The sequence below is a fragment of the Dendropsophus ebraccatus genome, chromosome 12 (genome assembly GCF_027789765.1).
Source record: "Dendropsophus ebraccatus isolate aDenEbr1 chromosome 12, aDenEbr1.pat, whole genome shotgun sequence".
In the NCBI taxonomy this organism is placed as follows: domain Eukaryota; kingdom Metazoa; phylum Chordata; class Amphibia; order Anura; family Hylidae; genus Dendropsophus; species Dendropsophus ebraccatus.
The window spans coordinates 89238509-89251096 of record NC_091465.1 but is presented as its reverse complement, the minus strand read 5'-3'; the positions used below and the strand labels follow the sequence as shown (position 1 = coordinate 89251096).

General features: G+C 51.4%; 1 protein-coding gene and 1 pseudogene across 1 annotated transcript in view; one reads left to right on the top strand and one right to left on the bottom strand.

Moving 5' to 3' along the window:
* SLC66A1 (solute carrier family 66 member 1) overlaps positions 1-3565 on the bottom strand; it is a 41180-nt gene extending 37615 nt beyond the window's left edge. Inside the window, exon 1 of the mRNA XM_069948679.1 lies at positions 3433-3565. Coding sequence (XP_069804780.1) covers positions 3433-3487 — 55 coding nt within the window. The 5' untranslated portion in view covers positions 3488-3565. The remainder of the gene's footprint in view (positions 1-3432) is intronic.
* Positions 3566-9026: 5461 nt separating this feature from the next.
* The window catches only part of LOC138769925 (aflatoxin B1 aldehyde reductase member 4-like), a 32075-nt pseudogene continuing 28513 nt past the window's right edge, over positions 9027-12588 (top strand).

The following is a 12588-nucleotide window of genomic DNA, read 5'->3' as shown; positions in this document are numbered from 1 at the left end:
GGGAGGGAGCGGGGCGCGAGGGAAGGAGGGAGAGGGGCGCGCGTGAGGGAAGGAGGGAGGGGGGCGCGAGGGAAGGAGGGAGAGGGGTGCGCACAAGAGAAGGAGGGAGAGGGGCGCGAGGAAGGGAGAGGAGGGTAAGGCTGCGTTCATATGTTCCGTAAAGTTATCTATGTGCATTGACAATTTTACAGCCCATTGCTTCCTATTGGGCTATTCAGATGTTCCGTGATCCGTGGCGTTAAAAAATAAGACATGTCATTGCACGGAAAGGATTCCCCATAGAAATCAATGAGATCCGTGTTTTTCACAGCTGTACACGGATGTGATGTAATCACGGGTACAAAATGGACTGTTTTGCATGGATCACGTAGCTAGCTAGCAGACCACAATCACGGACCAGGAAAAACACTTAAGGTGTGAATGCAGCCTAAGGTAAGGGAGAGGGGAGAGAGGGAGAAGAGCGTGAGGGGAGAGAGGGAGAAGAGCGTGAGGGGAGGAGGGAGAGAGGGAGAAGAGCGTGAGGGAAGGAGGGAGAGAGTTGGCCCTACCTACTTGCCACAACAGCCCTAAGTAGCTGCGGACAACTGGGCGGCGTTCTCTAACCTGGCACAAGTGAATACACGAAAACAGAGACAAGACTAACAAACAAGCAAGGAAAAGTCAGAGGTCCGAGTCGGTAACAGCCGGTCAGTAAAGGTACAAAATCGTGATCCAAAGAATAGTCAAAGTCCAAGCCAAAAGGTCAGGTACCAGAAGTACAAAGTCACAGTAACGCTAGGTCAAGATACACAGAAGGAACCAGGTTCTATCGCAGGCAAGAAATGAGAGCTCAGGGCTGATACTTATGGAGCCCGGAGTCCCAGCCCCAGACTGGATTGGGGCCGAGGCTCCAGGTTCTGCCAGATACAGACAGCTTACTGGTAAGTCAGCTGTCAATCAATAATCAGTGCAAACACACAACACCTATGCTGACCAGCCAGGGGAGAGAAACCCTGGCCTCTGCTATAACACAGAACAGCAGAGCCGAGTATGTGAAAAACATGGGAAGCATTATGGCTGAAATGAATGCCGAGCGCACAACCCGAGTCCTAACAACCATATCCTAGAAGAGCGGTTACTTTTTTAAACTGTTTATTTTTTTCAGTTTTAAAGTTTTACAATAACAAAAAGAACATTAAACACACAGTGTCCATGTACAGCATAGGGCACAAGTATGTCAAACGTATGGTCAATAAACGGGTACAGCATTATTTCTGCAAATAACAAAAAAAAGAATAACACAGTACCCAAAAATGAGGAAGTAGAAAAGGGCATAACAACTGCATCATACAGTTCCAACTATAAAGGACTATGGGAAAGGAGAGACCGTATACAGTAAGAAGGAGTCCCTGAGTATTCAGGACTCTCACCTTTGGACTTACAAAAACATCCTATAACCAAAACTAGAGAGGAACCTGCAATAAAAGAAAGAAGAAGCAACAAACAAGACACCGGACAACACCAAACAAAGGGAAAGACACATTAGGGAAGAGGGAAAGGGTGGAAGGAAATCTCATCCATATTGTAGACCGAAGCCCATGGATCCCATATCCGTCTAAATTTATCCACTACTTAATTATTGAGGGTGGAGAGATATTCCATGCACCTATGTATTCTCACAGATTTCGGAGGCAAATTAAGCAGATAATGACTGGCGTCTAGTGGTATGTCCACCGCAAGCCCCGAGAGTATGAGATCTTTAACCATCAGCCAATAGCCCTGTAATAGAGAACAATCCCAAAATATGTGAAAGAGGGTCCCCCTATCGCAAGAGCAACGCCGACATAAATCTGGGACCTGCGCGAAAATGTGGTGCAATAGGTCAGGTGTGTGGACTTAGCCGCTTTGGACCAAACTATTTTCCAGGTCTCAGTGGGCAATGTTCTACCAAGATAGGATTCCCATTTAGCCATGTAGCCATGTTGGGCGGCGGGAGAATCTAGTGGGGTTGTTAGAATCCCATAAATGTCGGTGATCAAACCCCTGGTGGACACTGCACATTTACAAAGCCATTCAAAAGGGGGTAGGTTTAGATGCTGGTTCAGAGCCATAGGGGCCTATTCTATGGAGCGATAATCAATCAGCTGATCATTCTCTCTATTCCACACGGCGATAATCAGCCGAATCGGACCAATTCGGCCGATTTTTGCCTTGTGGAATAGATAGAACGATCAGCCGATGAAAATCCAGCTTCAGGCCCCCGTACACTGAGGTAAATTGCATATTCATTTTATTACCTCTATTTAGATATTTTACAAACTCCTCAAAAAGGGATTTGGAGCCCGACCTCACTACAAACACGTCATCCATGAATCTCAAATAGGTGACTATGTATTGTATAAATGGATTCTCTTCTTTAAATATATATCTTTTTTCATATACTGCCAGAAATAAGTTAGCCAGAGTGCGAGCTACAGGAGTGCCCATGGCAACTCCCGAGTCTTGTCTGAACCACCTATCTTGGAATCTGAAGGCATTGTGGGACAAAATACATTTTAAAGCCTCACAAACAAATTTAGTAAATACAGCCGGCTTACCAATGACGTTAAGGATTTCTCCCACTCCTGTGGGATGCGGGTGTACAAGCTTTCCACGTCCACCGAAGCCAAACTATAGCCCTCCTGCCAATCAATCTCTCGCAGTGCTCCAAGAAATTCACTTGTATCGGGTATATCTTTCAGAAGTGGTGGTAGTAACCAATCAGTGTATTTAGATAAGCTCTCAGTCCCCGAGCCTATCCCCGACACAATAGGGCGTCCAGGGGCTCGGTGACTTGTGCAGCTTGGGGAGGAAATACCAACCCGGTTTTCTTGGGTACTCAGGCAAAAGATATCGCTCCCAACTCTACTGATTGTCTTAGAAATGTTTGTAAATGCCCCAAGTATTTATTAGTGGGATCTTCTGTAAGAGGTGTATACACAACATTATCCCCTAATAGGCGGTCGGCTTCTTCCTTATAATAGGTGGGATTCATCACCACTATGTTGCCACCCTTGTCCGCTTTCTTAATTGTGAGGTTTTTATTGTTCTCTAAGCCATTTCAGGGCTTTAACTTCCTTTGGGGACAAATTCATTTCGCCCTCAGGGTAAAATAACGCTCTAACATCTTTTTGGACAAGGGTGGCAAACACATCAATGGCGCCTCCTGGTTGTAAAGCTGGATTTATTACCCCCCCTGAAAATGGGTATGTGCAACATCATCATTTCATTTCAAAAATTTACACAAATTAATTTTACGGATTGATTTATAAAAATCCACCTCAAAGTCCGTGATGTCAAACGGCTCCCAAATGCAATAATTCAACCCCTTTGCCAACAGAGATAAGCAATCTTGCGACAGTTCAATGTCTGATAAATTAACCACATTAGATGCACAGGGTAAGGAGGTCTTACCATGGTTGTTTTCTATCGCCAAGAGACTTGCTTCCGTTTCTGGCCCCTGTACCATCGTTGGGGCTGTGGGTCTCTTGCACCCCCCTTGTCTGGTCCTCTTCCTAAAGGGGTACCTGATGTTCCAGCATTATTATCACTTTTTTGGGGGCCCTTTCTATGCGCAAGATGATCCTCTGATGCACTTGAATCCGAATCAGTTGTCCAATAATCGTGGCTTTTCCTTTTGGGTTTGTTGCGTTTTCTCTGTTGTTTTTTATTGCCCCAGTCAAACATTCGGTTTCGGTCAAAGTCCGCTTTATCTCTAAGAAACTTATCTCGTTTCACCTCTTTTACTTCAGCTTGGGTGATTAGGAGTTTTTTCTCCAGTTTTTTCAGAAATAACGTAGATTGTTCCTCTGGGTGTCTAGTCCTCTGTTCGACTTTGGCTCTGCACAACTCAGTGGTGATATATTCATATTCAATCTTGTTTCTCTGTAAAATTAGTTGCATAAGATTTAATCAGTGCGTCTTTCCATGCTTTTTGGAATGACAAGTCTTCCATAAATTGTGCTGCATCTTTGAATTGCCGTAATCCTCTCGGCACTCGTCCGCTGTCTTTATATGGTTTTAATGACTTTATCGTCCAAAACAAGCGGACTTCTTTGTCTGCCAGGGATGGCACTTTTCGTTCCAACATTTTTAGACTTAGCATTTGCAGTTCATCTTTTTAAATTGCATGTTATAAAGAAAGTACCTGCTTGGGCTCGTCCTGCATCCAGAGTATTCACCATCTCACGCTGGGAGGAGGAATGCTCCATATCACTGATATTCCGGTCCGTGGTTTCCATAAGGACGTGCTCAAGCAATCAGCAGCAAGCATAGGAGTACATAGATTCACACAAGATGTGTATGCTGGCACTGTCCCCAGTTTTAGGAAACCAAACCTGGACCTCACCGTGACTCTCCCTTGGTTTGTGTAACTCTACCGTCGGTGGTGCTCAGCTTGAGAAAACAGTCCAGTAAAGTCTTTGCACAAAAGGATAAGATGAAGTGCGGCAGCTCACCAAAATCAGTTAAAAGATGCTTTATTTTGACATATTGAAGGCATCAATAGCAGGTACTATCCACAAATAAACAGAGCGACGGCCGTTTCTCATATAAAACGCTTCTTCTCGGCTCACAAATACAGCATGCACCTACATCACTTAATAGGCTATGTTCACACTACGTATATTTCAGTCAGTATTGTGGTCCTCATATTGCAACCAAAACCAGGAGTGGATTAAAAACACAGAAAGGCTCTGTTCACACAATGGTGAAATTGAGTGGATGGTCGCCATATAACAGTAAATAACGGCCATTATTTCAATATAACAGCCGTTGTTTTAAAATAACAGCAAATATCTGCTATTATATGACGGCCATCCACTCAGTTACACCATTGTATGAACAGAGCCTTTCTGTGTTTTTAATCCACTCCTGGTTTTGGTTGCAATACTGACTGAAATATACTGACTGAAATATACGTAGTGTGAACGTAGCCTTAAGCTGCTGCTCCCTTCTGGACCCCCCCCCCCCCCCCCCATCACCATCTGCCTGTGAGGGTATTAACTCACCGTGTACCAGAATGAGAGCAGTAGATGCAGTGTATCAAAATATAAAATACAATTTAATTTAAAAAAAGCACAAAATCATACATCTGTACATGACGGAACATCAAAGTGCACAAAATACAATAAAGACCGATTATTTTTATAGAAAGACGCTCATATCATTTTTGTTATTAAGTCCTAATGGTCCCATAGCGTTTGTTCGAATGATCCAGTAGGCTTCTCTTTTCAGAAGCTTTTTGTGTCTGTTCAGACCTGCAGCCGCGGGTACAGATTCCAAGCCTGTGAAATCAAGGACAGACGTATCACCTGCATATTAGTCTCCTCACTCTGGCACTATCCTCATCTCTATACACACTGCACATCTGTATTGGCCCCTTTACACCCTCATTTAGTGGGTAGCCCTGACACTATGTGACCCCCCTTATAGTATATGGCCCCCTCTGTGTAGACCACTATAGTACATGCATCCCTCTGTGCATGCCCTATTGTATGCCCCCCATGTTGTCCCCCTTATAGATGGCCCCCATGTTTTCCCCTTGTAGATGCCCCCCATGTATCCCCCTTATAGATGGCCTCCCCATGTATCCCCCTTATAGATGGCCCCATGTTATCCCCCTTTTAGATGCCCCCCCATGTTATCCCCCTTATAGATGCCCCCATGTATCCCCCTTCTAGATGGCCTCCACCATGTTATCCCCCTTCTAGATGGCCTCCCCCATGTATCCCCCTTATAGATGGCCCCCCATGTATCCCCCTTATAGATGGCCCCTATGTTATGCCTCTTATAGATGCCCCCCATATATATCCCCCTTATAGATGGCCCCCCATGTTATCTCCTTTATAGATGGCCCCCCATGTATCCCCCTTATAGATGCCCCCCCATGTTATTCCCCTTATAGATGCCCCCCATGTATCCCCCTTATAGATGGCGCCCCCCCATTTATCCCGCTTATAGATGCTCCACCCATGTATCCCCCTTATAGATGGTGCCCCCCCCCATGTATCCCCCTTATAGATGGCCCCCCCATGTATCCCCCTTATAGATGGCGCCCCCCATGTATCCCCCTTATAGATGGTGCCCCCCCATGTATCCCCCTTATAGATTGCCCCCCCATGTATCCCCCTTATAGATGGTGCCCCCCCTGTGCAAGGCAGATAAGAAAAAACAAAAAACACTCACCTGCAACTCGCTCCCCCGCCGTGTTTCTCTCCTGCAGGCTTGGTCCCCTCCCCCTCTGACGCGCGGCTCTCGGCTCCCCGGCTCGGTCCCGTCCCCGGCAGCACACACACCAGTGAGCTCTGTGCGCGCTGCGGATGTTACTTCCGGCTCGGGGGCGCTTGTTATAGATGCTCCCTGCGCCTGAAGTACTTCCCCATCGAACACAGAGCTCACTGGTGTGTGTGCTGCCAGGGAGGGGACTGAGCCGGGGAACCGGGAGCCACGCATCAGCCGGGGGAACCAGCCTCTTGTGTCTTGCTTGCGGTCACAAGAGGGAGGGGGCCTTCTTGGATTTCATCCCCACTCTGTCACCCGCCAGAAAAGCATCCAACCGACCCGTATGAGGTGGCGCCGCGGAGCTGGATTGGGCTCGGGACTTCCTGGGACCCTTCCCGGACATTGCTGGATCGGTTTGAAGGGCGTGTAGGCAAGTTATCCCCTGCCGGCAGCCGTTCCCCGGCGGAGCTCCACAGCACACGTCTGCTCACTCAAACATCTGGTAGCCCCCCCCCCCCCATTTTAAGACATTTTTACTGTAGGGATTTGGAGTAATGTGTCCGTTAAATCACGAAACCCAATTGTTATCCAATCTTGCTACCATATCCTAGAGGAGCGGTAAATCTTGTAGGGATTCTGTGATTTTCAGACATTTTTACAGTAGGGATTTGGAGCAATGTGATGGTAAAATGTCTATTTGGGGCTATACTGTATGTCGCACAATTTGTGCAATTTGACTAAGTGCTCTTCAAGGATTTTGTAGCGTGATTTGATAACAATTTGATTTCATGATTTTGTTAGGCTTTAAATTGTGCCACATATAGCCCCAAACAGACATTTTACCGTCACATTACTCCAAATCCCTACAGTAAAAATGTCTGAAAATCGCAGAATCCCTACAAGATTTACCGCTCCTCTAGGATATGGTAGTGTGTTTAGAAAACAATTTGATTTTGTGATTTTATTGGACTTCAAATTGTGCGATCTATAGCCCCAAATAGACATTTCCCATCACTCCAAATCCGTACAGTAAAAATGTCTGAGAATCATAGAATCTGTACGCGAGTAAGCGCTCTTCTAGGATATGGTAGCGAGATTGGATAACAGTTCGATTTTTAGATTGACAGTGCATGAATTGAAGGACGTGCCTAAAAATAATTAATACTTTCAGCGAAGAATCCTACCCAAGGCTTTTTCATCTTTGGCGCCGTACTAAAACGTCATTTGTGTCACCATGCATGACAGCCAATCACTGACAGGATGCCGGTGCTGGATATCGCCCCCGTCAGTGAATGGCAGACGTGCACGATGACGCATTTTACCAATGACATCCTGGCCGGCGCCAAATATGAGAAAGCCTCGTCTGGGATCCCCCCCTGTGCCACAGCTAAATCCGGGAGCCAAAGGTAAGAATAACGCCGGTCTTATGTTCTTATCTCCCCTGACTCCCTCTGAGAGGATCAGTCATTTTCAGGCTTCTCCTGTTTCCAGTATTTTTATGATCCTTCTAGATCTAAGGGGCCTATTCTACGGGAGCGATAATAGGCCGAATCGGCCCGATTTGGCCAATTATCGCTCGGTGTAATAGAAAAAACGAACAGCCGATAATCGTTTATTTAGGGCCAGACCTAAAATCATTGGTCCCCCAACGCGCATCGCTGCGATGGAATAGCGGGCGAACGACGATTTGAGAAGCAGCACCATACATTACCTGTCCGGACTTCTCCTCCGCTCCGTCTTCCTCCCCGGGTCCTGTGGCGCAGCATCAGCAGCTCCGGAGCGGCCTGACTGAGCTGTCAGACCGCTCAGCCAATCACAGGCCAGGACCGCTGCGGCCAGTGATTGGCTAAGCGGTCTGACAGCTCAGACAGGCCACACTGGAGTTGATGCTGCGCCGCGGGACTCGGGGAGGAAGACGGAGCGGAGGAGAAGTCCGGACAGGTAATGTATGGTGCAACGGCTGCAAGGACATTAGTAACGATGTCCCTGCAGCCCTCGCTTAACGATCATCGGGCCGTAGAATTGGCCCAGTAAACGAGCGGCGATCTAGCAGATTGGCGCTCGTTTACATCGTTGATCGGGCCCTCCTCGACCCGCGGAATAGGACCCTAAGGCAAATGAGAGAGAAAATTAAAATGAGCCGGGTTTTCAGACGTCAGACAAATTATGTTTATATTCATTATGTCACAAGAAAGCGCAACTAACCAGGTAAATAAAGAGCTCTCCCATCGCCCTAGTGACCCGAAGATGAACAAGTTAGGAGATTAAAAAGGCGATAAAAAAAAACATACAAAAAAAAAATATTCCCTGTCCTAAAGGGGTTAAAAAGTGCACGAATGAAGTGAAAAACTTTTATTTTCTTATAGGTGTAAGTTAAAATTTTTAATTTGTTTTACATTTAGTTAGAAAAAAATAATATGGTACCAGATCTGAAGGGGTTAACAGTGTATTAATTAAACTGTGGTGGATGTGAAGGGGTTAAAAGAGGATGAGTTAAAGTGTGGTGGATCTGAAGGGGTTAAAAGTTGACATTTTTAGTTAAAGGGGTTATCCAGCGCTACAAAAACATGGCCACTTTTCCCCTACTGTTGTCTCCAGTTCAGGTGCGGTTTGCAATTAAGCTCCATTTACTTCAATGGAACTGAGTTTCAAAACCCCACCCAATCTGGAGACAGTAGGGGGAAAGTGGCCATGTTTCTGTAGCGCTGGAGAACCCCTTTAATATTACATGTAGGTGTCACCCTATGGTCTTCCTGGCACATCCTGAAGCCTGGAACTAACTAGTCCTGGCTATTACCGTAATACATGGTATATAAGGGCACTGCAATTCCTAGTGCTGATAGTGTGACTGCAGTTGCTTAGTGCTCAATATAAGGGTGCAGGAGGGGATCAGTGATCGGGGGTGTGACTCCGGCTCCTATCACTTGCTATCACATACACACCTTATACACACACCTGGCTGGCTGCTATAATAAGTTAATATATAACAGGTTGGAGGCTTCGCACTGTCGCTGTCCTCTACTCCGTCCGCTCTCTCTCTCACCATGTTTCCTCTGGGTCTCCCCCGCACTGTACTGGGGGCCATGGAGTTTGGGTGCCGTATGGACCCCGTCTCTAGCCAGCAGGTGCTGCAGGAATTCCTGGGGAGAGGACACGATGAATTGGACACGGCACATTACTACAGCGAGGGGAGAAGCGAGGAGATCCTGGGGGGCCTGGGGCTCAGGGCTGGAGGTGAGAAGTGAGGGGATCCTGGGGGGCCTGGGGCTCAGGGCTGGAGGTGAGACGTGAGGAGATCCTGTGGGGCCTGGGGCTCAGGGCTGGAGGTGAGATGTGAGGGGATCCTGTGGGGCCTGGGGCTCAGGGCTGGAGGTGAGAAGTGAGGAGATCCTGTGGGGCCTGGGGCTCAGGGCTGGAGGTGAGAAGTGAGGAGATCCTGGGGGGCCTGGGGCTCAGGGCTGGAGGTGAGAAGTGAGGAGATCCTGGGGGGCCTGGGGCTCAGGGCTGGAGGTGAGAAGTGAGGAGATCCTGGGGGGCCTGGGGATCAGGGCTGGAGGTGAGAAGTGAGGAGATCCTGGGGGGCCTGGGGCTCAGGGCTGGAGGTGAGAAGTGAGTGGATCCTGGGGGGCCTGGGGCTCAGTGCTGGAGGTGAGAAGTGAGGAGATCCTGGGGGGCCTGGGGATCAGGGCTGGAGGTGAGAAGTGATGAGATCCTGGGGGGCCTGGGGCTCAGTGCTGGAGGTGAGAAGTGATGAGATCCTGGGGGGCCTGGGGCTCAGTGCAGGAGGTGAGAAGTGAGGGGATCCTGGGGCTCAGTGCTGGAGGTGAGAAGTGAGGGGATCCTGGGCGGCCTGGGGCTCAGTGCTGGAGGTGAGAAGTGAGGCGATCCTGGGGGGCCTGGGGCTCAGGGCTGGAGGTGAGAAGTGAGGAGATCCTGGGGGGCCTGGGGCTCAGTGCTGGAGGTGAGAAGTGAGGGGATCCTGGGGCTCAGTGCTGGAGGTGAGAAGTGAGGAGATCCTGGGGGGCCTGGGGCTCAGTGCTGGAGGTGAGAAGTGAGGAGATCCTGGGGGGCCTGGGTCTCAGGGCTGGAGGTGAGAAGTGAGGGGATCCTGGGGGGCCTGGGGCTCAGTGCTGGAGGTGAGAAGTGAGGAGATCCTGGGGGGCCTGGGGCTCAGGGCTGGAGGTGAGAAGTGAGGAGATCCTGGGGGGCCTGGGGCTCAGGGCTGGAGGTGAGAAGTGAGGAGATCCTGGGGGGCCTGGGGCTCAGGGCTGGAGGTGAGAAGTGAGGGGATCCTGGGGGGCCTGGGGCTCAGGGCTGGAGGTGAGACGTGAGGAGATCCTGTGGGGCCTGGGGCTCAGGGCTGGAGGTGAGATGTGAGGGGATCCTGTGGGGCCTGGGGCTCAGTGCTGGAGGTGAGAAGTGAGGGGATCCTGGGGGGCCTGGGGCTCAGGGCTGGAGGTGAGACGTGAGGAGATCCTGGGGGGCCTGGGGCTCAGGGCTGGAGGTGAGAAGTGAGGAGATCCTGGGGGGCCTGGGGCTCAGGGCTGGAGGTGAGAAGTGAGGGGGTCCTGGGGGGCCTGGGGCTCAGGGCTGGAGGTGAGACGTGAGGAGATCCTGTGGGGCCTGGGGCTCAGGGCTGGAGGTGAGATGTGAGGGGATCCTGTGGGGCCTGGGGCTCAGGGCTGGAGGTGAGAAGTGAGGGGATCCTGTGGGGCCTGGGGCTCAGGGCTGGAGGTGAGAAGTGAGGAGATCCTGTGGGGCCTGGGGCTCAGGGCTGGAGGTGAGAAGTGAGGAGATCCTGGGGGGCCTGGGGCTCAGGGCTGGAGGTGAGAAGTGAGGAGATCCTGGGGGGCCTGGGGCTCAGGGCTGGAGGTGAGAAGTGAGGAGATCCTGGGGGGCCTGGGGATCAGGGCTGGAGGTGAGAAGTGAGGAGATCCTGGGGGGCCTGGGGCTCAGTGCTGGAGGTGAGAAGTGAGTGGATCCTGGGGGGCCTGGGGCTCAGTGCTGGAGGTGAGAAGTGAGGAGATCCTGGGGGGCCTGGGGATCAGGGCTGGAGGTGAGAAGTGATGAGATCCTGGGGGGCCTGGGGCTCAGTGCTGGAGGTGAGAAGTGATGAGATCCTGGGGGGCCTGGGGCTCAGTGCAGGAGGTGAGAAGTGAGGGGATCCTGGGGCTCAGTGCTGGAGGTGAGAAGTGAGGGGATCCTGGGCGGCCTGGGGCTCAGTGCTGGAGGTGAGAAGTGAGGGGATCCTGGGGGGCCTGGGGCTCAGGGCTGGAGGTGAGAAGTGAGGAGATCCTGGGGGGCCTGGGGCTCAGTGCTGGAGGTGAGAAGTGAGGGGATCCTGGGGCTCAGTGCTGGAGGTGAGAAGTGAGGGGATCCTGGGGGGCCTGGGGCTCAGTGCTGGAGGTGAGAAGTGAGGAGATCCTGGGGGGCCTGGGTCTCAGTGCTGGAGGTGAGAAGTGAGGGGATCCTGGGGGGCCTGGGGCTCAGTGCTGGAGGTGAGAAGTGAGGAGATCCTGGGGGGCCTGGGGCTCAGGGCTGGAGGTGAGAAGTGAGGAGATCCTGGGGGGCCTGGGGCTCAGGGCTGGAGGTGAGAAGTGAGGAGATCCTGGGGGGCCTGGGGCTCAGGGCTGGAGGTGAGAAGGGAGGAGATCCTGGGGGGCCTGGGGCTCAGTGCTGGAGGTGAGAAGTGAGGAGATCCTGGGGGGCCTGGGGCTCAGTGCTGGAGGTGAGAAGTGAGGAGATCCTGGGGGGCCTGGGGCTCAGTGCTGGAGGTGAGAAGTGAGGAGATTCTGGGGGGCCTGGGGCTCAGGGCTGGAGGTGAGAAGTGAGGAGATCCTGTGGGGCCTGGGGCTCAGGGCTGGAGGTGAGAAGTGAGGAGATCCTGGGGGGCCTGGGGCTCAGGGCTGGAGGTGAGAAGTGAGGAGATCCTGGGGGGCCTGGGGCTCAGTGCTGGAGGTGAGAAGTGAGGAGATCCTGGGGGGCCTGGGGCTCAGTGCTGGAGGTGAGAAGTGAGGAGATCCTGGGGGGCCTGGGGCTCAGTGCTGGAGGTGAGAAGTGAGGGATCCTGGGGGGCCTGGGGCTCAGTGCTGGAGGTGAGAAGTGAGGAGATCCTGGGGATCCTGGGGCTCAGTGCTGGAGGTGAGAAGTGAGGAGATCCTGGGGATCCTGGGGCTCAGGGCTGGAGGTGAGAAGTGAGGGGATCCTGGGGGGCCTGGGGCTCAGTGCTGGAGGTGAGAAGTGAGGAGATCCTTGGGATCCTGGGGCTCAGTGCTGGAGGTGAGAATTGAGGAGATCCTGGGGATCCTGGGGCTCAGTGCTGGAGGTGAGAAGTGAGGGGATCCTGGG